At 39.3% G+C, this 22,613-nt stretch overlaps 1 protein-coding gene across 1 annotated transcript in view; it reads right to left on the bottom strand.

The window, feature by feature from the left end:
• Positions 1-22,486, bottom strand: part of itgb5 (integrin, beta 5) — a 61,411-nt gene extending 38,925 nt beyond the window's left edge. The window contains exons 1-9 of the mRNA XM_042494305.2: positions 21,889-22,486; positions 20,485-20,570; positions 19,230-19,437; positions 18,871-19,120; positions 15,962-16,130; positions 12,553-12,714; positions 9,540-9,635; positions 8,887-8,976; positions 5,642-5,776 (exon numbers count right to left, since the gene is read on the bottom strand). Coding sequence (XP_042350239.1) covers positions 5,642-5,776; positions 8,887-8,976; positions 9,540-9,635; positions 12,553-12,714; positions 15,962-16,130; positions 18,871-19,120; positions 19,230-19,437; positions 20,485-20,570; positions 21,889-21,967 — 1,275 coding nt within the window. The 5' untranslated portion in view covers positions 21,968-22,486. The remainder of the gene's footprint in view (positions 1-5,641; positions 5,777-8,886; positions 8,977-9,539; positions 9,636-12,552; positions 12,715-15,961; positions 16,131-18,870; positions 19,121-19,229; positions 19,438-20,484; positions 20,571-21,888) is intronic.
• Between the last annotated feature and the right edge of the window lie 127 nt (positions 22,487-22,613).

Genomic DNA, 22,613 nt, shown 5'->3' on the forward strand with positions numbered 1-22,613 from the left:
AGGTGCAGCTGAAGAAAAAATGACCCAGAAAATGGTGAGCAAATAGCAAAAATGTCCCCCCAAAAAACCCCAATAACAACCAACCAAACAAAAAACCCCCAAAAAAACCCAATTAATTATTAAATTAATTTAATTATAATAATTATCTAAAAATAATTTAAAATCAGAACTTTCAAATAAATAAATAACTTTAAATAATTTTTAAAAAAAAACAAAAACAGGAAAAGTACACACACAAAAAAAACTTGACTAAAATGTCATGAATTTTTGTCAACTAAAACTAAACTAAAATTATGAAGGGTAAAAATTACTAAAATGTGACTTTAAGTAATGAGCATTTTCATCTCAAGACGAAGACTAAATTTAAAATTGCTTTCAAAATTAACACTAGTTTCCATGGAGAAATCAGTATGGATGATCGAATTCTTATGACTGAAATTCAATTAACTGGGACAAACACCATGAAGATGAAGACAAAACACAACAACACATGATTTAATTAAAATGCTTTTTGGTCTGTTTGGACAAAAAAAAAAAAAAAAAGTTTTTTTTAAGGACTTGTGGTATGTCCGAGCAGACGTGGTGCTATTCATATGCATGAGGCTCATTCACTGGTCATACATTATCAGTGGTGTTACACTGAAAAGGACGCCGGCTTCACTACATACTCTCCAGCTAGCATTTCTCCTCCTGCCAGTTCACTCCTTTCACAGCCCGCAGTTTCACAGGCCTCCTCCTGCCTACTTTTGTGTCAGGTCATTGAGATGCAGCATCGGGCTCGACGGCCGCTCACACAGTCGCGGTGACTGACACCTGAGCCGTGGACCGGGCCACATCCTCGGTACAAACTCGAGGAAAGCTTGGCACCCGGTGCACTGAGCCGCGACCCTCCATCTCTTTTCACTGCTCAGGATAAAAGACAAGAGCAAGGCCCATCACCCGAGAGCCCCCTCTCTATTCACTGCTGTTATTCTACCTCACCCTCAGCTCCCCCACCACCCGTTCCCATCCCCGAGGAAAATAAAGCGGCCGAGGGAAGAGCACGGGGGGTTCTGGGGAAGAATTCCTCCACGCTGAAGCTCTCTGTGTGACAGCATGTATGAAGCTGCCCCTTGCGAGCATTTCTCATTGGATCCAGGACTCAATACAGATCTTAACTGAGGCCTGTGCAGAATACAAAGTGGCCACCACACAGAGGTCTGAGCAAAACTCAAAGCAATTAAGATGTCCCACCGTCCTGTGTCACCTGACCTCTGCTTCTGCTCAGAGAGACGCTGAGAAAACACCCCAACTGTGGTGAAAGAGTCTTCAAACATATTACAATATATTTCTACCAGGATATATTTATATTTATATATACTCGATGCACTTTTAAGCCTGATTTATGACACGATGTTAGAAAAAGTCGAATTACTGTGTTAATCCGACAAAAACTGGACTTTTAAAATACATGTAAACATGTTAGTCTGACTGAAATCGGACTAAATTGAATTTCTAAGAATCGGACTAAAACACCCTGATAATTCTATTGGAAATTGAGCTATTTCGTCATGTAAACACCTCCGTCAAACTTTAAGTGGACTCAGTATTCAGCCTCCCTCTAAGAGGGACTGTTTGTTACTTTTGAGGTGGAAGAGGTGCTGCAGAACAGGCCAGGCATTAGAAAAAAATGCTAGCACTAAGGAGGGACTTGTGTTTTTAATTTTAGCTTCTGTGAGGGACATACAGATTAAAAAGGTAGTATTTTATATTTATTTTAAAAAAAGTTTATTTTAAAAAAGTCCCTCCCAGCCACCCACCACCTCTAATAAATGAATTACATCCCACAACACCTGCGTGGAAGCTAAGTGATGTCCTGCTGTGTCGGGACCACAGCAAAACATATTTTAGTCTCCTAAAAAAATCTATAGTAGTTTAAGTTTAGACATATTAGAATCTTGTCTCCTCTTTAACTTCCCCAACAGCTGAGTTCAGTGGTGTAAAATTACTGTTTTTCTCAATACAGTCTGCTGTTTTTGATGTAACGGCTTCAAATCCCAGTCGCCTGTCTTGCAGCACGGTAAAGTGGTGAAAATATTCGAAATAACCTAATCGAGCTTTAACTTTAGCTCCACTAAACTGTGCATGTAAAAGTAGTGCGTGAGTAAAAACAGCATGCAGCTGCCAGCATACTTTCACATTTAACTGGTTGAATTGAGGGTTTATTTTGGCCAAACCAGAGCTGGAGATTGTTGGAACAGTGGCAAGACGAACCAAATTGGTTTTGGTCAGTTTTATATTGTTTCTGTTGAGCTGGTTTTACGATGAGTTAACAAGGCAGTTAAGCTAACCTTAGCTCGGTGAAGGAGGGAAAATTTAATTCAGGAGGTGTGTGGCTGTATTTTTCTATTTAATAAGGACAATAAGTGTAAGAATATAAACTTTTCGACAAGGAGCTGATGAGAACTTGTGGAATAAAGTGAATTTCCCAACAAACATAAGGCATGTTTGTTTCTACAGGTACCAGCTGGTAGATCCACAAATTCTGTTTATATTGTTGTTGTTTTTTTTTGCTTTATATATCCTGTACATAAATTGCTTTGATATCCCTTTACTACTGTAATAATGGAAATTTCCCAGTTCTGGGCCAAAAAAAAGGCTTATCTTATTTTATCTTGAAGTCCAGTTCGAGGAACAGAGCTTGAAGACTCATCAAACACCAAAACACTGAACAGCTGTTGATAATAACATGAGAATTTCCACAAGTCTGGGAAATAATCGGCTTGATTCTCGCTCTTGATGACTGTGAGGCAGAAAGTCAGCCAGGTTCAACACTGTTCCTGGTTTGTTGATGGTCTGAATGCAGCTTACGGACAGTGCTGCTGCTGCTGCTGCTGCTGCTGCTGCTGCTGCTGCCGGTGAGATTTTTCCCACAGCTGTATCTGCTGCTGATTGAATCCAGCTGAGAGGAAACAGAGCAAATATCCCCCTCGGCATGAGCAGTCTGTGCCAACAGAGCTGTGCGATGATAACTGGCTCTCTCCTTCTTTTAGATACAGGAGATAAGAGTTATCAAGCAGTTCAAATATAATTCACAGACAAGCAAACAGAGGAAAAATAATGTGTTCAGGTTGGGAGAGAGAGACTAATTTTGTGTTCTGGAGTGAAACTCACAGATTGAGAAACTCACTGTGACTTTAGTTTGTGTGGCTTCACTTCCTCATAGGTGCCAACTCTGTTTCTTTGGTTACAGTGAGAAGACTTATTAAAAAAAACCTTCCCCTCCCTGTTTATCTTGGTTTGATTTCATCAGACAGGATCTCCGTTTAAGACGATTCAAAGGTCACACGGTGTTTGCCCGAGACGGCCAAGTCACAGCTCGCCTTCTTTAGACACTGACTGTGATTATTAATATCACTTTGAGCTGAGCAGGAGGATTAAAGATGGACGTAGTGACCTAAAATCTATTTTATTAAGAATAAAGTTTGTATTTAAAATTTTAACTACAAATATAGCATTAACTCTTTCTTTAAATACATAAAAAATATTTTTTGAGTTGTTGACTTATGGACTGGACTCTGGGATTGGATGGTTAAACATCCAACTAGACACTGTAGCTACTCTCCATTCAACTATTTAGGATATAAAACAAAAGATTTGTGCTCCTATTAAAACCATGTATAGCACATGGTCTAATGTGCACGGCACGTGTGCATTTAGGGTGTTTCCAACCACTTTTGCAAGTTAAATGGTGCATAGTCTGAGCAGAAATTAAGGTACAAAGGGGCAAAGAGGTTGTATTTATTCCCCTAATTAATCATAGGTGGGTTTGGGGTTTGGAATTTAACAGTCCTGTTGGCCTGCAGCTGGCACACTGCTGGCACATGGCATATTCAGCAAACTGGAGCAACCAGCTGTTTCCTGCTGGGAGTAATGCAGTCAAAGCAGTGATGTCACTGCAGCCAATATGGTGAGACACTCAAGCAGCAAAAAATAAAAACTCAACAGAGGAAACAGAGCTAAACTTTTAGCTGCAACAATAAATGAAATTACGCTGCTCCTCGTGTGTAAATGCTCACAGCGTTTCTCCTAATGTGGAGTCTGACTGCAGCTCTGCTGTTTTCACATTTTATAGAAAGTTATTAACATTTTTCTCATTAATAATGTGTTATTTATTTCACTCATTCATGCCCCCCCGTGTGTGTGTGTGTGTGTGTGTGTGTGTGTGTGTGTGTGTGTGTGTGTGTGTTGCGAACCCAGCTTTATAGGTTACTCTCACTATCTGAATAATGCCTCCTTTAAATAGCAGGAAAATACTGTAACATTCTGACTCTACATCAGGTGTTTGTTAGTCAGAGCAGCTATCGCTTTCTGCTGCCTCAAAGTAACAATAAGCCAATAATGCACCTGACCGCACCTTATTTTAAAGCCTACACGCCTGTGAGCACACAGATGGGTGAAAGTGCACTTACAGAACGTAAGCGCTGGCTGTCAACATGACGACTGCATCCGTCTGAAACTAGCAGCGAAAGTTGCGCTGCACTATGCACACTTTGCAGCAGGTATAAGATAGATTTTTGTTTTTTAATGTAAATATTAAACACATTTGGGCTGATAAAAGATAAATCTGATGATAAACTTGATGCACAGTCCTAAGACAGAACACAGCTTTCTGAAGCACAAATCTCTATAAATAAACATCTTATAAATAACGTTTGGCTGCATCCTGAGATCTGACTGACAGCTGCAGCTCTCACCAAGCAGAGAGACTGTGGAGCTTTCCAATAATCTCTCCAGCAGTAAGGATTAGATGATTTGTGCCAGCTCATCTGTACTGTTCGGTCTTCACCTGCATATTAAAGGTCTTGTACCGAATCCCATCAAGACATTTTTCTGCCAAAACTCCAGAGCACAACGGAAATCGTATCTATGGCAAACACCTCTGCATGCATACAAAACACTGACATGAAACGCTAAATTTTAAGCCTCAGAGAAAATTGTTTCCTCTCAATTACAACTCAACAGTTCCACTTCCCGAAACCCATTAACCCAACCTCTCATATCCTTCACCACAAAGTGCACACGATGGAAATCACACACAAACACCTTTCTTTCACATCTGTTGCTATAAACACAGCAGGAAATATACTGTAAGCCTGCATGAAAATATATGCAATGAGAGTGCCACCCCCAAAAAACATCTTTCAAATGTAAATCACCACTACCAACTGCTTGAACCTGCAACCTCTCTAATAATAGTTTAACACTCTCCAACAATGATTTCCATGAGCCTAAAAGTTTTTCAGCAAATAGGTGGCATCATTATTAAAAAAGTCGTGTATATTTATATAGTATTTCCAGGACAGTGCTATAGCCAGAAAAGGCCATTGATAAAAACTGAAATCCAAATACATGTTAAGGAGTAAATAATCTCATTGAAAGGTAACTTCTGTATTCTGGAAAGTGGCCCTGAGGCAAAGCAAGATGAGATTCCCGGCTAAAAGATCTAAAAGCCGCTGATAAAGTTTGTGAAGTCCCACAGCTTTAAAATGGTGTTGGTGAAGACAAATAGGCTGCTTCAACTCTTCTCAGGACAAACAGGATGCATGAAACATTTACAGCGTGAGGGGAGATGGAGAGGGGAGCGAGGACAGGGACTCACAGTGTCTCCTATCTTCAGGTCGGCACACTTCCTGAGCCCCGGCAGCGGCTGTCCGTCCTGGCAGGTGGCGGTGAAGGAGAGGCTGATGTCCTCTGGGTGATCCCACACTGACAGCTCCACTTTAGAGCGGATGTTCTGAGGAGAACACACACATTGTTGGTGCATGTTACTGAATCAGGGGTCTAAAACGACTGTTTCATGCTAAAATAACCCCCCCCGGCTTCTCTGCAGCAGTGAACAGAGGATTTCTCGAAGTTGCCATCGTGCACACAAACATTTTGCAGTGTCACATTATCCCTTTGAAACCTGAAGCGATATCACTTCTCTCGTGCTGCTTTCAGATGCTTTTCACAAGTATTTTTACCTTTGAACCCTTGAGCAAATTGGTGAGATTTCTCTCACAAACATAGGATTATTATCTTAAATTAAATTCTATATTTTTAATTTATGTTTAATTTTTTATGTTATTTATTTATTTATTTAATTATACAACTTAGACATCACATGTCTGTCTCAGCCAGCTGGTTTGAGGAGAGGAGGGTTAGACATAAGTTTAACTCTGAGTATCAGTACCCCCAAAATCTGTAAAACATATGGGCACGTATGGATGAGATGCGGTTATGTATATATGATTTATTATTGTACCCTGCACAAAAACTATATATAAAAAAAACTAAAACTGAAAAATAATAATAAATTTAAAAAACAAATAATATATATTATATAACATTATATACATTTAAAAAAATCACATAAAACTAAGGAAAAAAGTCTAGGGAAAAAGAAAAAATGGTAGGGAAAATTCTATTTATAATTATCATAATTACATAATTGAAATTATGTTATAGAATTATTATAATATTTGAAGAATTTTTAAGTCTTGCTTGCTTTGTTTTTTTCTAACTTTCTTTTACTCACTCACTCTCTTTCTTATTCTAATTTTCAGGTAATTTTCTTGTACTTTCTACATGTCTTGCTAATTTCAGGGTAATTTCTTCTTTGGTTGCTCATTGATTAAAAAAAAAAGAAAAAGAAAGAAAGAAAGAAATCTAGCCTATTGCTTAGGTTTTTAAAGGATTAATAAGATGCCTCCCAGGCAGACATTTATATTAAAACTCCCTCAGTCTTTTATTCAGGTCTCTGGTTGAGTAACAGTGTGGAAAAGAGTGAAACATGGGGAATGTGTTCCTTCGGTTAGGCACATTTTTGCAGTTAATCTCGCCCAAACCACGAGCGCTGTGCACGGAGGCAGGTTGCATGTGTGAATGTTTGCGATGCCAGCTGCGTGTGGCTCAGTGCAACATGTGCAACCATCTGCACCATCATGCTCTCAGTCACATTCACAGCGACGTAACCGTGCTAAGAATAAACCAGGATCGTACCTGCGGCACACGGAGAAGCCCGCTCTCACTCACACACACACTTAGGACTTTTCCGACCCCTAACACGATCACAGCGAGGAGCTGCTCGCTCGAACTCGAGGGAAAAGGAGCTGGTGACACAACGTGACCTCACAGTGTTTGACAAAGCCTACCGAGCGAACAGAGTGGTGGATATAATGTGGCAGCTGGAATGTTAATAAGGCCGTGAGTCAAAGCACTTCATTCAGGCCAACTCCCACACACTGAGCGTGTCAAGTCTGCGTTCGAGACAAGTTTCTGTCGCTGGGAGTGTGCTGCCACGAACCAAAACAAGATGCAGTTCCTCCTGACTGAGGCAAGGAAAAAATCTGTACACCCACACAGGAAAACATTTCGGGAAAGGTTGACTGCACGCAGCAAAGCTCTTAAGTTTCAGAAAACACATGAAGAATAAATCTTATAAGACCGGCAATCAGATGAAGATCCGGCTTCAGACAGAGAGAGGAGGGACATCCTGGACAGGGTTCCTACAGCTTAAAGCATACGGGAATTAAGTCTTTTTAAGTCTTTTAAAATGCCAGCTGATGACTGGTGGGTGGGTTGGGGGGTGTAGGATGATGTCAGGAAAAAAGGTTTTTTTTCCAATCTTTTGTGCATGTGTCCCATGTTTTCCTAATCATTCTGTGCACCATCTTTGAATTTGTATGTTTTTTGGGGGGTTGGGCATGAATGCAGCATAGGCGAGCCTCAATATGAGTTATCTTTATCCCTCATCAGCAGTCTGTGTTGCAGCGTGCGTGATTAACTGATCAGTTAATCTCGTCAGAGCTGATCAGATGGATGGATGGATGAGAGGAGAAGCAGAGTGCTCAGGGAGTGAATGCAAACTTTCAGACACAGCACATTGAACACTTAAATTTTTCTGTCACTGCACCTGGTGCTCTGCTGCTCCGTCTGTGACAACAGTATGCTCAGCGTTCCAAGAGTGTGGTACAATGAATGGTATATATATATATATATATATATATATATATATATATATATATATATATATATATATATATATATATATATATATATTTAAATAACTCTAGAAAATTAATTGGTGGTGGCAAATGCTCTTATTGTGGCTGCCCGCCACAAATATATGAATGTGCGGGAAACACTGAAGGAAATGCTGAATTCACTGAGCACAACTCCATAATGAAATAAGAATAAATAAATTACTGTTTGGGAAACAATGGGTTACTGTACGAATATGCCCACGGTTGTCTGGTGGGAGGAGCGTAAGGACACAGGGAGGAGAGCTGCAGGGGGAGGGTGGACTTTTAAATTCTGACATTTTTCATGCATTTTCCAGATATCTGTCTTTAGATTTAAGGAGGCTTCCACAGTAACAGAAACTTCCCACAAAAGGCTGCATATAATAATGTTCATTCTTGAAAATGCTATAAAAAAGTTTAAATTGTCCATCACAATCTCTCAAAACCAACGTCGCATCTTTAAATGCTTTGTTTTGTCTGCAATGATCCTAAAACCCAAAGATGTTCACTTCAAACAAACCTTTACATTTAAGAGGTTGGAACAAAAGTGCACAGCTTTTTTGTTTTAAATAATCTAATTTGCTACAAAGTCAGCTGTTAAACTCACTTCAGCGCCCCATCCTGTCGACCAAAATGAGAAATCCAGCGTGTGTGCAGCCATCCGTGTCAGCTGGAGGCTCATTAAGAGAGTCACAGTAGTGGGAAGAATTTCTCTCCTTCCTCCCCCTCGTCTTATCTCTCTCTCCTCAAATCCCTTGCTGTCGTTACTCAGCTCCAACACACACACACACACACACACACAAACAGGAAACCACACACACTGACAGCTCTTTTTACTCACATTGTAAGCTGCGATGATCAACTGAATTACATTCTTGGAGTCCTGGTCCAGGATTTCGACTGTGGTTCCAGGTATGAGTGCAGTGAAATTCTTTGGAAGGTAAGAAAAAAGAAACGGTGATAATTACATTATTACATACAAAAGGCACAGGAACGTTTGTGTATTTAAACCCTTAAAAACCTCTATCGACATCACTTATTCTTTTTTTCCTGCTTTTAGACACCTTTCACAAGTATTTAAACCTTTGAGATGGGAGCAAATAGCTGGGATTTCTTTCAAAAACATGGGGAAAAGGTACTTGGTAGGATATATTCCACAAATTGCAAGAAATTAGTAGATTTAGGTCCAAGAAAATAATCTTAAATAATAAAATAAAATAAAAAAAAGAAATTAGTAGATTTTGGTGCCAAAAATTAATCTTAAAATAAAATAAAATAAAAAGAAATTAGTAGATTTAGAAAACTCTTTTTAGAAGCTACAGAAAAATGTCTAGGAAAAAAGAAAAAGCGAGGAAAAAACTTTGTTCATTATTGTCATAATTACATGTTTAAAATTATGTTACAGAATTCATTTTTTCCAATATTTTTGAAAGAAATCGAGGTAGTTTGCTCAGGTTACAAAGGGTTAAGATAAACTGGTAAAATTCAAAGTACCTTATAAATAACGTAGAGCCGTTTTGTCACAGCAAAGATGAGAAAGATGTTGTTTTCTGCCAGTTTCTCCCCCAGAAGAGCCAGAGAGGGATAGTCCTGTAGAGAGAGATGGCAAAGGGCATTATGGGTATTTTCATGCACACATGATGTATATATACAGCAGAGTTTCCAGACAGGAAGCTCGCAAACGGATGTTGGAGCTCTTGTGTTTACATTGCTCAGCTGGCTCTTTGACACCAGAGAAAAGGTTGACGTTCTTTTGGACGAGAGATCGTCTTCATCGGCATCAAGAAAGTCTGAGAACATTCCAGATAACTCTGAGATGCGGCTACTTTGACCGGATGAAGTCCAATCTCCACTGAGATTTTTATTTTAGATGGATGGAAAAAAAAAAACAATCTTCCAGTGATTTATATCACCAATCCAAAGCTCTTACTCGAACAGAGAAACGTGGAACAATGTGTCCCACAGCTAGTTTCAGGCATAACAAAACTGGGGTCAAAGAAAAATCATGTCCTTTTACAACAGGATTTCGACACTGTAGTGCTTTAATATATCAAACAAACAGTGTTTTGAAATTCTGCTTTCAGTGGAAAATCAACCAGAAAAAAATGAGTGGAAAAATCAACTCAGGAAAAATGTTGGCATTGAACATCTCTGCAAACCACGGTTACTTTTGCACATTATTATGAAGGAACACACTGAAACTTTACATTTGAACAACACTGTGGTTAAAATGTGGTTAGATTTAGTTATGACAACTGCTTAGTTAGTATGGAAAATATCATCTTTGGGCTAAAAATACCTGGTTTTGGGGGAATAGTGCCTGTTGGAAAAGTAGCAATGTCTTGGTAAAAAAGCTACTGCTTTTCTTGGCAATATCTCCACTGGCAAAACACAGACAGGCTGCTAAAAGATAGTCACATTTTGGGGCTAAAAAGCCTCAGGAAACACAGTGACATGTCCCTAAAATTACCTATGTTTGGGGCTAACAAGCCACTCAAAGCAGAGCATCAGGTCCCTAAAAACACCCATCTTTAAGGGATGATAAGACGTAGAAAACGCAGCAACAAGTCCCCTAAAAAAACACCCATGTTTGGAGGCTAAAAACAGCATCATAAAACAGCATCAGGTCCCCAAGAAAAACATCTCTGAGGGCCAAAAAGCTGCAGGGAAAAACACAGAGACAGGTCGCTACAATCACCGATATTTGGGGCTAAAAAGCTGTTCAAAGCAGAGCATCAGGTCCCTAAAAAACACCCATGTTTGGGGGCTAAAAAAGCATCATAGAACAGCATCGGGTCCCTAAAAAAACATCTTTGAGGGCCAAAAAGCTGCAGGAAACACAAAAATCACCAACGTTTGGGGCTAAAAAGTCACTCGAAGCAAAGCATCAGGTCCCTTAAAAAAAAAAAAACATCTTTCAGGGCTGAAAAGAGACAGGTCCCAAAAAACACCCCCGGTGGTCCTTAAAAAACACCCAACACAGCGACAGGTCCCTAAAAATCTTCATGTTTAAGGGCTGAAAACTGGGGAAAAGAGGAAAAACACTGGTTTGGTGGCTGAAACGGTTTTGTTGTTGTTCTTGAACATTCGTCTGCACGTCATCCTCCACCTTCTGATAACAAAGTCAGCTCATGAACTGCGTCACCTAAGAAACTCTGACATGATAAATATGAAGCATTCAAATGTAACACATCCGTAGTTTGCAGAAATGTACAAAGCCAACATTTTTTCTTCTTGCAACTGGGCAGGAAAAATCTTCATTAAACCCAGCACAGAGCTGTATACCTAATAATCCGTTTTTATAGCATAAATCCACACACAACCTATAATCTCATTGTGAATGAGACTTTCTTTGAGTGCATTTGCTGCATCAAACAAAAAAATCCACATGTTCCAGTTGATAGAGTTTGGTCGAAAATGTGGGCCAAAGTTCTCAAATAGTTTTTTTTTCACTTACTGAGCCGTGTGTTTACAAGTTAGCAGAGTATTGTGTGGTTTTACTGGCAGCCTGCAGGTGTGGGCGTTTGTATTGGCCCTTCCCTTTGCAATTACCGCTGCAGGCTGCGGCTAATAACAAGAATGTGTTCTTACTCAAGTTGCCGGGTCAATGAGAATTTAAAAAATGCCTCATTTCACTCGTGCTGAATTCACTGAAAGTCTTTCTTTGAACATCTTTCAACACATGAACATATAATGAACTCAACTCCAGTCTTCTATGTTTGGATAAGAGCCAAGAGGAGCCAGAAATCCAAAAACAAGGTTAACATGGTATCATAAAAAGCTCCATGTCATTAAAGAAGGAGACATACCTCTTAGTCATTCTTTGAGTAAACACAGGGAATTCCAACGTCCACTCAGCTGGGTTTTGTATGGAAAAGTACCTGAGCTCTACTGAACTATGGGAATGTGTGTTACACTTAATTCTACGTTTCAACTTGGACAACGTAAAGCTGCACGGTGAATTCACTGCTGTAAGATCCAAATTTGGAAAACAGCAGTTAGCAAAAAATGTTGCACACTTTCATGCATTGTGTTGCTGAAATAATGCTGCTCATGTCTTTCTACCCCAAAATTAAAACCACATATTTTACCCCGTACCCATAGTGCCGTTATTTTGGTGTGAGCTGCCGAGTGTCGGAGATATCGGCCGTAGAGATGTCTGTCTTCTGTACGACACAGTAAAACTAAATGGCACTCAGCTTGTGGCGCTCAAAGAGCCAAAAAATACATTTGTGAAACCCAACAGCAATGTCTCTTTCTAGAAATCATGACTCTGTTACTGAAGATAATCCACAGATCACCGCGAATGACATCTCCAACACTCACACCAAAACATCAGGACTGATAAAAAGCACAGAAGATAAGAGGAAAAATATGTGTTTCTGACTTTTTAACTTCATATTTCCTAAAACTATTCCTTTATGAGAAAGACAGTGGAGGGGTTTTTCTTTCAGATGAGGTCAGACACTGTTTTGTTTGTGAGCCAAACAGAAACAGCTCATCTTACCATCTGCGTGGAGGCGCTGTACTCGTTCTTCTCGTCGAGGTGGCAGAGTCCATCGTGCGGCTCGACGAGTCCTCCCAGCCGACCGTCCAGAGCGAGGTGAGGGACGTCGTCTGTGGCGAACACCAGCAGGTGGTAAGCCTCCTTCCTCCAACCGATCTCCTTCTGTTTACGGGGTGCAGCAAAGACAGGTTTGAGGCTTTCTTCTTGCGTGTGCAGCGGACTTAATCGATGACCGTGATTTGGTTTGATTATTGGGTTAATGATTAGAGACAGGATAAGGGAGACATTTCATTTACAGATGACAGAAACAAGATCAGGGCTGCTGCTACAATGATTATTTTATTTTTTATTAGCTTTTATTATCAGTAAATGTGTAAATTATTTTCTCAATGAATCAAGTCAATAAAATATCACAAAAAAGTGAAACACGGCCTGAAGCTCAGAATGACAAACACTCGTGTTACATTGTTTATCATCATGTAGGATGAATGTAGGAGGGTTACTTTTAAAATGTAATGGGTTACATATCACTAGTTACCCTGTTAAAAAAGTAATAAGTCACACTAAGTACTTCATCAAAGTAATGTAACTAATTAGATCTGATTAATTTTCTATCTTTTTTTAACTTTAACTTTTTAACTTCAACTTGGTGAGAATTGTTTTATAAATTTCAAGAAACTGGTAGATTTAGAAAACTAACTTTTAAAAAGCTAGGGGGAAAATGTTGAAGGAAAAAAGAAAAAAAATAGAAACTATAATAAAACTATAAAACTATATTTAGAGCAAATTATTACAATCACATTTTAAATTGTGTTACATAATTATTATAACTTTAATTTTAATTAAATAATACATTTTATTATTATTATATCTTTTTAAAATTAATTTTCTTATACTTTCTAATAATTTCTTGCCAATTTCTGGGCCATTTCTTCTTTAACTTCTTGTTGCCTTCTTCCCATGTTTTTTTACAAAAAATCAAGCCAATATACTCAAATTTCTAAGGGTTGGTGACTACAGTGATTACTCAATTATCAGATTAGCTGCCAACAAATTTTCCTGTCGATCGACTGATTTTTGCAGCTCTAAACGACATATCGAAACAAGCAAACGCCTCGACATTCTGGGCTCTATCGTCATTTAACTGAGAACTCGTCATCATTTTCCACAAGTTTGAGAACCACTGATCCAAAAACAGTGAGAGCGTAACAGCCGCAGTTTTCTGCCGCAGGCCTCGTGAGCGTTTGACAGAGTGCTGACTAATGAATGCAGCCAAAGAAACACAACATTGCAGCCGCTTTCTTTTGTTCATTATTTTCCGCCCGTACAGAACACAAAGAGCTGAGGATCATTTCCCCATCAGAGGAAATACAGACACAAACTCTATGTTGTGTGTGGGAAGGTTGAGCCTTACACACACACTAATGAGTGTTTCCTGTTATTGAGGAAAGCACATATGTTGCAAGGAGATAAAGTGCGTTCAACTCATCGACAAAGCATGCAAGTTATTTTATAACAGCCCAGAGCAAACGAACACTTTACACATCTATTTCGAAACGTAGGTGAGACGAGCCGGAGACAATCTGCAGAGAAACTCCGACACAGCGTCGAATTTCCAATATAAGTACATTTTATGTGGCATTTCAGCGTTACAGAATCAATAAATATGTTTATTTTAAAAGTTAAGCAATGCGTGGAAGTTTTTTCTGCAAAAAAACAATCAGCCAACAGAAAACCTGAGACCAAATCAAAGCTGTATCACAAGCTCAAAGCTTCGAAGCTCATTTATAACGTTCACATTCATCCTTCTTCTTCTGAATTAATAATGAAATGCTGTGCAGCTGTTTCTTTTTTTGTCTATTCATTCTTTGTGACCCTTTGAAATTCAAGCAAACTGGCCTACTTTCTTTCAAAAAAAAAAAACAACACAATGAACAAGGAAATGACCTGTAAAAGTGATACATTTAAAAAATTCATTCTGAAACATGATTTTAAATAAAAAAATCAAAATAATTATTATAGTCTACATAATAAATAGGGCTTTCTGGACATTTTTGAGTTTTTTTTAGCTATTTTTCTAGAATTCTTTTCTGTTTGACACAAAACTATTCAACTCAGTTGATGTATTTTAAGCGATCTTCACGTGCTAACCTTCACATTAAATTGCCGGCCTGACGAACAACAATAAAAAAAATGGGATCAATGATCCTCGGACAGACTCAGCTCGGCCTCCTAACCAGTGAGCGTTTGAAATAGTGCAGCAGAGTAAATTACAAGGCAGGAGCTACTCGCAGGATGTCATTCTCTTCCTGCAGAAAACAATTAAACTGGAAGAGGAAAACAGGGATACGACGGGGCCGGCGAGCGACTCGTCCTCATGTTTAACCAGCTGCACCAGACTGCACTTCCTGTCTATCCCCCCTGGTGCTTTTCATTAACAAGCAAATAGGCCAGACGCTTGTCACGGGGGCACCTCAGCGGCTTTCCCTGCCGTCTGAGCCAAATGTGTGCTGTCACTCAATCAGGGCTCACACACATCTAAACCAATAAAATTCAAAGACTTTTCCATGATTTTGAGGCCAATTTTAAAGACCTCACATCTGTAGCTTTTTTAAAAATACATTATTTAAAAAATAAAGACTTTAGAATAGAACTAAACATTTAAATATAAAATATGGACTGTTTGTTATTTATGAGAGAGGAGGGGGTGTTGTAAAAAGGGGGGAAATAATTGTTTAAGCACAGGGGAGGGACTTGTGTTTTATATTTTGGCTGTCAGGGAGGGGCATGCCACTTTAAGTAGCTGTATTTTGTATTCATTTACCACTGGTTTTTATAGACTTTTGGCAAATCATTTTGTTGATTTTTCCCCCTTCTTTTGGTGATTAAAAATTAAAAATATATATAGTTTATTTATTTTTGGGTGATGAAAAAATAAAATAAAAAATAAAACACACCTTTCAAATAATCCACAGGCCCACAGGTTTGGAGGGCATATTTCCTTTAAAAAATATTTTAATTTTTGATTATTTATTTTTTAAGAAAGAATTTGAGCTTTTTGTCTGTTAATTTAAAAAAAATCTAAGAATTTTAGCAATTTTTTTTTTTAAAATGTTGATGAATTTTTGTTGAATTTTCCAAATCATGTGTTATTATACAGGTCTGTGAGACAAAACTCCATGACTTTTCCAAAACTTTCAGGGTATATTTAGTTTTTCAAAACTTTCCCAAGTCGGGAAATTGCTATTTGCAGATCCCATGATTTTCCAGGTTTGTCATGATCATAAAAACCCTGCTAAGTGTAACCGAGTCAGTGAGCCTTCAGAGAGTCTCAAAATAAAGACTACTCAATAACAGATGAAACTAAGCCTCTTAAAGAAAAGAGATTAAGAAATGAGACTGTTGTCACCTTACAAACTGCAGCCTGCAGGATGGCGTCAAATCCGCCTTCTGGAGCGTCCCGGTTGCGAGATACCATCTGCTTCTGCACCTCCTCGTTAAAGCGGTCCACTTTGTCCGTCAGTGAGAGGATGTGGCGGAAACCGAAGGTGGGGACGCAGTTGGGGAACAGTTTGTATCTGTGCAGGGTTAAAAAAGAGAGAGGTTTAAATGAAGATATTTCCTCTAAAAGTCTCATCAGCACAACATTCACAACAGTAAAAAGGTTACGCCTCAGTTTATCTAACTGACTGACTTAATGTGTACAAAAATTCATTTTAAAAATCGCATAAATCCTAGCAAATTATTATGGGTTACTTTTGTTTTGATAACCGCATAAAATATTAAATCATAAACTCTTAAAGGAGGATTTCACCCCACTAATGATTATTTGTACATTAATTATTCACCGTGTTTATGTGTTTATAGATTTATGACAAAAACTTTGTTTTTCTCCCATACCGTCAAGGTGAACAGAGAATCAAAAAAACTGAGAAAAATCGTGATGAAAACTCTTGCAGTGTAATACAAGCTTCATTTATCCAGTCAGTTCAGTTATCCAGCCAATACATGCGTTCTCACTAAAACCTTAATATTTAAAACTGAATTGAGAGTAAAAATGATCTATTCTCTCTTCAAAGCCAGACTCCACAGACAAAAACAGTAATTTTACCTCGCTGAACACTGGAGTTACTGATCGACCGCTGCCTCAATCCATTAGTTTGTTATTGTGTGACATTTTCACTGCCTGTCCAAGGCGGGAATACTGCACTATTATCTCGCCTCGACGTTCTGTATATAATGTCTGATTGTGGAAAGGGGAGACAGAGCGGTGTCTATTTATGGGCACTGTATCTTTAACAATATGCAGCGTGACTGCATCAGTAACAGCTTTGCAGCGGGTCGCTTTCCTGTCACACGGGACACAACGGGAAAATGATTCCACTAATATCGGTTGCTTTTTAATGTTTGTTTGTGGGCTGACACAGCCTTGTGCATTTCAGAACAAGACACATATTGAGATGTTGAAATAAATCGGTCGTGCTGCTGCCTTTAGCTGCAACAGCCTCTTTAAACAAACTTCTGACTGTGGTTTGTTTGAGATCTGATGCTGCAAAACAGAACCAGTTCCACATAACTGAAGAGACGGTACCGTCTTTGGAAAAGTACTTTTCATTGTCATTAATGCTTGCTGTCATGCTGTTGTGTGTGTGTGTGTGTGTGTGTGTGTGTGTGTATCTCTAGCAGGTGAGCGTGGGGTGAGGGCGAAGTCAACTACGAACTACAGAAGCCCAAAGACAGCAGCGGAGACAGTTAAAGGGATAATTTGGATTCTCATTTTAAAAACCGCTTAACCACAAAAATCACATTAATCACTAAAAAAAAAAACGATATTTCGCCCAGTCCTAATGGATTAGAATCATGTCGTCGTCGTTTGGTTTGTTGTAAAAATTTAAGAGCGTTATAAAGAAGAGGCTCAGTAGAAGCTCTAAAGCACAATCTCTGTGTGAAACATGGCTCCTGATGGCTTCAATTCATCAATAAATTTCTATTTTTGGATTGTTATGCATTATTTTTGGAAGGTTTGCAAGAAATAATAATTTTCTTATAGAACCAACATGGAACAATAGGTCGCGTTCTCATCAGTGCAAACGGGTTGAGCATCAGCAGAATGAAACTGTGCCGCTCAGAGGTCAAAGCGCTGTCATCTATCCCCTTTAATATTTCCCTGCCGTGCTTCACTGTTAGTGACTGACACACACACACATGCGTGCAGCCAACCAAAGCCATAACCCAGATGGGAAGTGATGCGCGATGGCGGCCGCTGAGTTAGTGCAGTGCGGTCTCACCTCCGGGGCAAACATCGTGTGCCGCAGCTTTTCACCCTCGATCTGCTCTGCTCCCTTTCAGTTTGTCCTCATCAACAAACCTTGCCGAGCGCGAGGTGAACGGGCTGTTTGCAAGACCTGCTGATACGCTCTGCTTTATCAGATAAGGAAAAATCTTTCATCTTTACCACTGCAGGAAGTCTCGCCATACATGATTTATGAATGCGCAAAAATAGAACGTGTGGGTCAGAGTAAATTATTATTTCAGGATTTCCCTTTCTGGCCCATTTATGTCACGAGAGAGCAGTTTTTAGATGCACATTTTTGTTGCTTGGACTAAATTTAACCTGGCTGACAACATATAATTTCATACACTGTTTACCACTAATTTTCCGTGACTTTTCAGCAAATTTTTAAGACCATAAATTCTTCTGTTCTGTTCTTTGTAATTATTTTATAAAAGCTTATTTAAATATATAAACATATTATTTTAAAGAATAGTGACTTCAGAACAGGATTAGAACTTAATACTTAGAGAAAAACATGTTATCTTAAAAAAGCCTTTTTTTTTCAAATAAAAACTTTTAGTGATTTTTAACAAAAAAAGAAAATTGGCAATTTTTTTCTTTACAATTTTTGAGTGATTTTTTTTAAGAAAACAAGCCTTTCAAACCCATAAGCCATATATTTTGTATATATTTTGGTAATTTTTAAAGAAAAAAATTGGCATTATTTTTCTTTAAAAACCACAAAATTGCACCATTAATCCCAGCCAGAAACTGAAAAAAACAGAAATATCGTGGTATATTTAAATTTCTGACAGTACTTGAACACATTACGTGTTATACCACAGGTTTGTGAAACAAAATTCCATGACTTACCAAAACTTTTAGGGTATGTTTCACTTTTTCCAAAACTTGCTACTTGCAAATTCCATGACTTTTCCAGGTTTTTCATGACTGTACCACTCCTGCCATTAGTATTTAAATCCAAAATTCATCAGAACACCACCCTGCTGAAACCTGCAGTAAATCCTGCTGCCTGTACTCACCCATTGCACGGATTCTCCTGATACTTGGGTGCCGTGTAGGAGAAGGGCGACATGTTTTTGTCCACGAAGGAACCGAAGCCGAGCCTGAAGTTGCTGGTGAGTTTGCCCATCTCCAGGGCCAGCTTGGTGCCCAAGTTACGGATGGTGTCCAGATCATCTTTCATGGAAAGAGAGAGGTCCATCAGGTAGTAGAGGTCCACTGGGTAGTCCTCCACCTGCCGCACCTGCAGCCCGAACCACGTCTGAGCTCCTGGAGGGACGGCAGAGAAGAATCTGCATTCAGCTTTGTATTATAAGAAAACGGATCTTCTCTCGGGCTTGTTCAGAGGTAATTCCTGACTTTGCGTGTATATGTTTACCTGGCCGCAGGCTGAGCGAGATCTTCTGAGGCATAATCTGGACCACGTCGAACTGGGTCGAGCCAGACCCTTTAGAACTCAGAGGCCTGTTCTCCAGGATGGAGATTCTGCTGATGGGGTACTCGACAAACCGTGCCTCGCAGCCCCTCTTCTGCAGGTTTTGAATAAAATCGCAGCGCGACGTCAGAGTCCGCCCTCTCCCGAACTCCTGATGGATGGAGAGACACAAACCTGCCGTTACTGACTGTTATGAAAAGAGACCAGGGGCTGAAATTTAATGACAAGTGTGGCGTGCAATCATTATTTCACCTCTGTGGAAACACTCAACAGTCGCCAGAACAAACGTTGGCATTTAACATTTCTGCACACCATGGAAAGGGTACATATGTAGGGTGTTATGTAGCGAATACCTTAAAAATTTACATTAATTAATTTTTTAGTTAAGTTAAGGCACCAAAACCAGTTGGTTGCAGTTAGTAAAATATTGTGTTTTGGCTTAAAATATCCCTTTTGGGGGCAAAATCCCTGCTGGAAAACTAGTGGTGTGTACAAAACAACCATGTTTCACGCCACTATACCAGCTGGAAAATCAAGCGATGTCGTCGGTTGAAATTAAGCCACTTTTTGTGCCACTTTCCCAGCAGGAAATGCAGCAATTCCTCGGTTTAAAAATGAAAGAAAACAAAAAAGACAACAAAAAAAAACCAACACTTTTTGTGTCACTATCCCGGCAGGAAATGAAGCGAATTCTCTGTATTTTTTTTTTTTTTTTAAGGGATTTTTAGTCACTGTACCGACAAGAATCGCAGTGATTCCTCTGGGTCAGACATAATAATAATAATAATAATAATAATAATTATGTCACTATTCCTGCGGGAAATGTTAAAAAAAAAACAAAAAAAAAACAAATCAACCACATTTTGTGCCACTTTCCTAGTTGAAAAAGTACTGATGTCTTCCAGCACCACCCCAGCTGTCAGTACACAGACAAGTCACTACAAAACACCCACATCTGGTGACTAACACAACTGTTTTTGTTTTTCGCTGGTCTCAGACAGTTTGCCAGACGTCTTGCCTCGGTGTCACTGCCTCCATCATCCAATGAGTTTCAAAGTCAGTTGATTCGCTACGTCACTGTAGAAACTCTGCTATGAAGTATGAAGCATGCAAATGTAACATATTCTCAGTTTGCAGACAGCTGGGGCAGAAACCTGCACAGTCATGTGTAAATCCTTAAAGTACTGGTTAGTTATACCTCTTGTGCGCACCAGGCGCAGCTGGGGTGAATCAGGAGGCATTCTTCACATGACGTAGCGCTGCCGCTCATACACATGTTAAGACCTGAGGAGGCGTGGGAGGAGAGCAGAGACAGAGACGGTAACAGGACTGAGACTGAAGCAGAGAAACAATCACTGATTGGTTACTTATTAAATTGGAGACTGGAAAAACAGACAGCCCTGTGCAAAGTAATGCAACACAACAGAGCACTCAAGTTTGTGATCATTTTAGTTTTTAGTGAGTCTGCAGGATGTTTATGCAGCTCAGTGATATTTGTAGCTGTAGCTTGTGGTGTCACATTAGGGTGCATTTTATTTTTAGATGTATTTTTATTAATCTACACGTGTAAGGATGTTGGTTTTGTTCCAACATCTACCACCTTTTAAAATCTGATCATTTTGGCTTGATTTCTTTCAAACAGTGGAAGATGTTAATGAGCAACAGAAATGATTTTAGCTCATTTATCTTTTCTTTAAAATTTCTTGGTGATTTTTTTTTCTTTAAAATGTTTTAAAGTTTGTGGTGATATTTTAAAAAGCCTTTTTATATTTATTTTTGCACCCAAAAAAAATATTGTTCTCAATTCTGGTGACTTTTTGCCCTACAAATTTCTGCCATTTTTTCTTTATATTTTTTGGTATTTTATTTTATTTTATTCGTGGTGGTTTGTAAATCCATTTTTCTTTTCTTTTTTTAAAAAAATAAATTATTATTTAAAATTATTTGGCAACATTTGTTCTCTAAAATGTTGGAAAATTCGTTTTTTTTTCTCTTTTTTTCTCTTTGTTTGGTTGGTTTTTTTTAATGGTGATTTTTAGAGAAACCCCACCTTCCAAACCTACCCATGTTTTCTTCCAAAATAATGCCATTTATCATAATAAAAAAACTGTAAAAACACAAATTATTGTAGGATTTTCAATTTTTTTGACAGTCTTTGGACACACATGCGTTATTCTACAGGTGTCGGAAACAACATTCAATGACTTTTCCAAAACTTGAATGTGAAATTTATATTTCCAGAACTTCTCTAGGTCTGAAAATGTTTATTTGTTCCATAACTCTCCCAGGTTTCTCACGACTAGACTGTGTTAAAGATTTGCATATTACACAATTCATTGAATTGTTGTGGGAGATTTTGAATGAAAGAACACAGTTTATTCCTTCCTCTCTAAGCCACCTCTCCTCTGTCAACTGTCAGTAAACACAAACAACCAAATGTTGACTTGTTTCTCTCGCCTCCATGTGGCTCCAGTTTCCAGAAGCTGTGCACTCCTCGTGTTTGTGCTCCAAACACTGAACCCACTGTGCGATGCTGCAAAAACAGGCTGATAGTAGATGAAAGAGAATTTATTGCAGAGCAGACAGGCGCGCTTTGTCTTACCTCTGGCAGTGTGCAGAAATGTTTCCAGAAGCATGCAGCACAGAGCCGCTCGCCACATCCACGTCCCCGGGCTGCACATGCTGTCACTCGGCGTGTTTATAAACGCTGCGCGTGATTTATATCTCTGTCACCGATTTATGGCTTCACCATCAGACGGCTCATTGGAGTTAGTCCTGCTGGTTGTGTGCAAACCACATGCGTAAACAGCTCCACCGACGCGCTCCTCCTGTGCTCATACTGACGGGTCCGTGTGAAAGCACGCAGACTCTCCCATTGTTTGACAGTGTGCAGAAAGCGAGCGCTCCTCTCAGCCCTGTTGAGTTTGACTTTCTCTGTTTGGACGCCTCTCCAGAGCCCTCCACGTCTTGACTACTTCACCCATAGCTGACAGCAACTCCAAAACTTCCCCGTCGATTTCATTTCACTTCTCGGTCCGACTCCGGTACGAAATCTGTGCAAACGTGGAGCAGAAAAGAAAAGAAAAACACTTAATACACAAACAAACACGCGTGCAAATCCAACAGCGGCTTTCTTTTCCAGATTTGACTGTTGCCTTTTCGGTTTGTCCGGTTTGAGTGCTAGCTGGAATCTCCGCCCATTCCCATGCAGGGATTACATTAACCCCTTCGCTGCTGTGTTGCACAGTTGGCACCGCGCTGAGGTTGACTTGCAGCCTGCAGGATGCTGCGGACACCTAGTGGTGGCTTCCGGGAAGAGGACTACTG

Source organism: Plectropomus leopardus, chromosome 10 (genome assembly GCF_026936395.1).
Source record: "Plectropomus leopardus strain MGB_pleo_1.0 chromosome 10, ASM2693639v1, whole genome shotgun sequence".
Taxonomy (NCBI): domain Eukaryota; kingdom Metazoa; phylum Chordata; class Actinopteri; order Perciformes; family Serranidae; genus Plectropomus; species Plectropomus leopardus.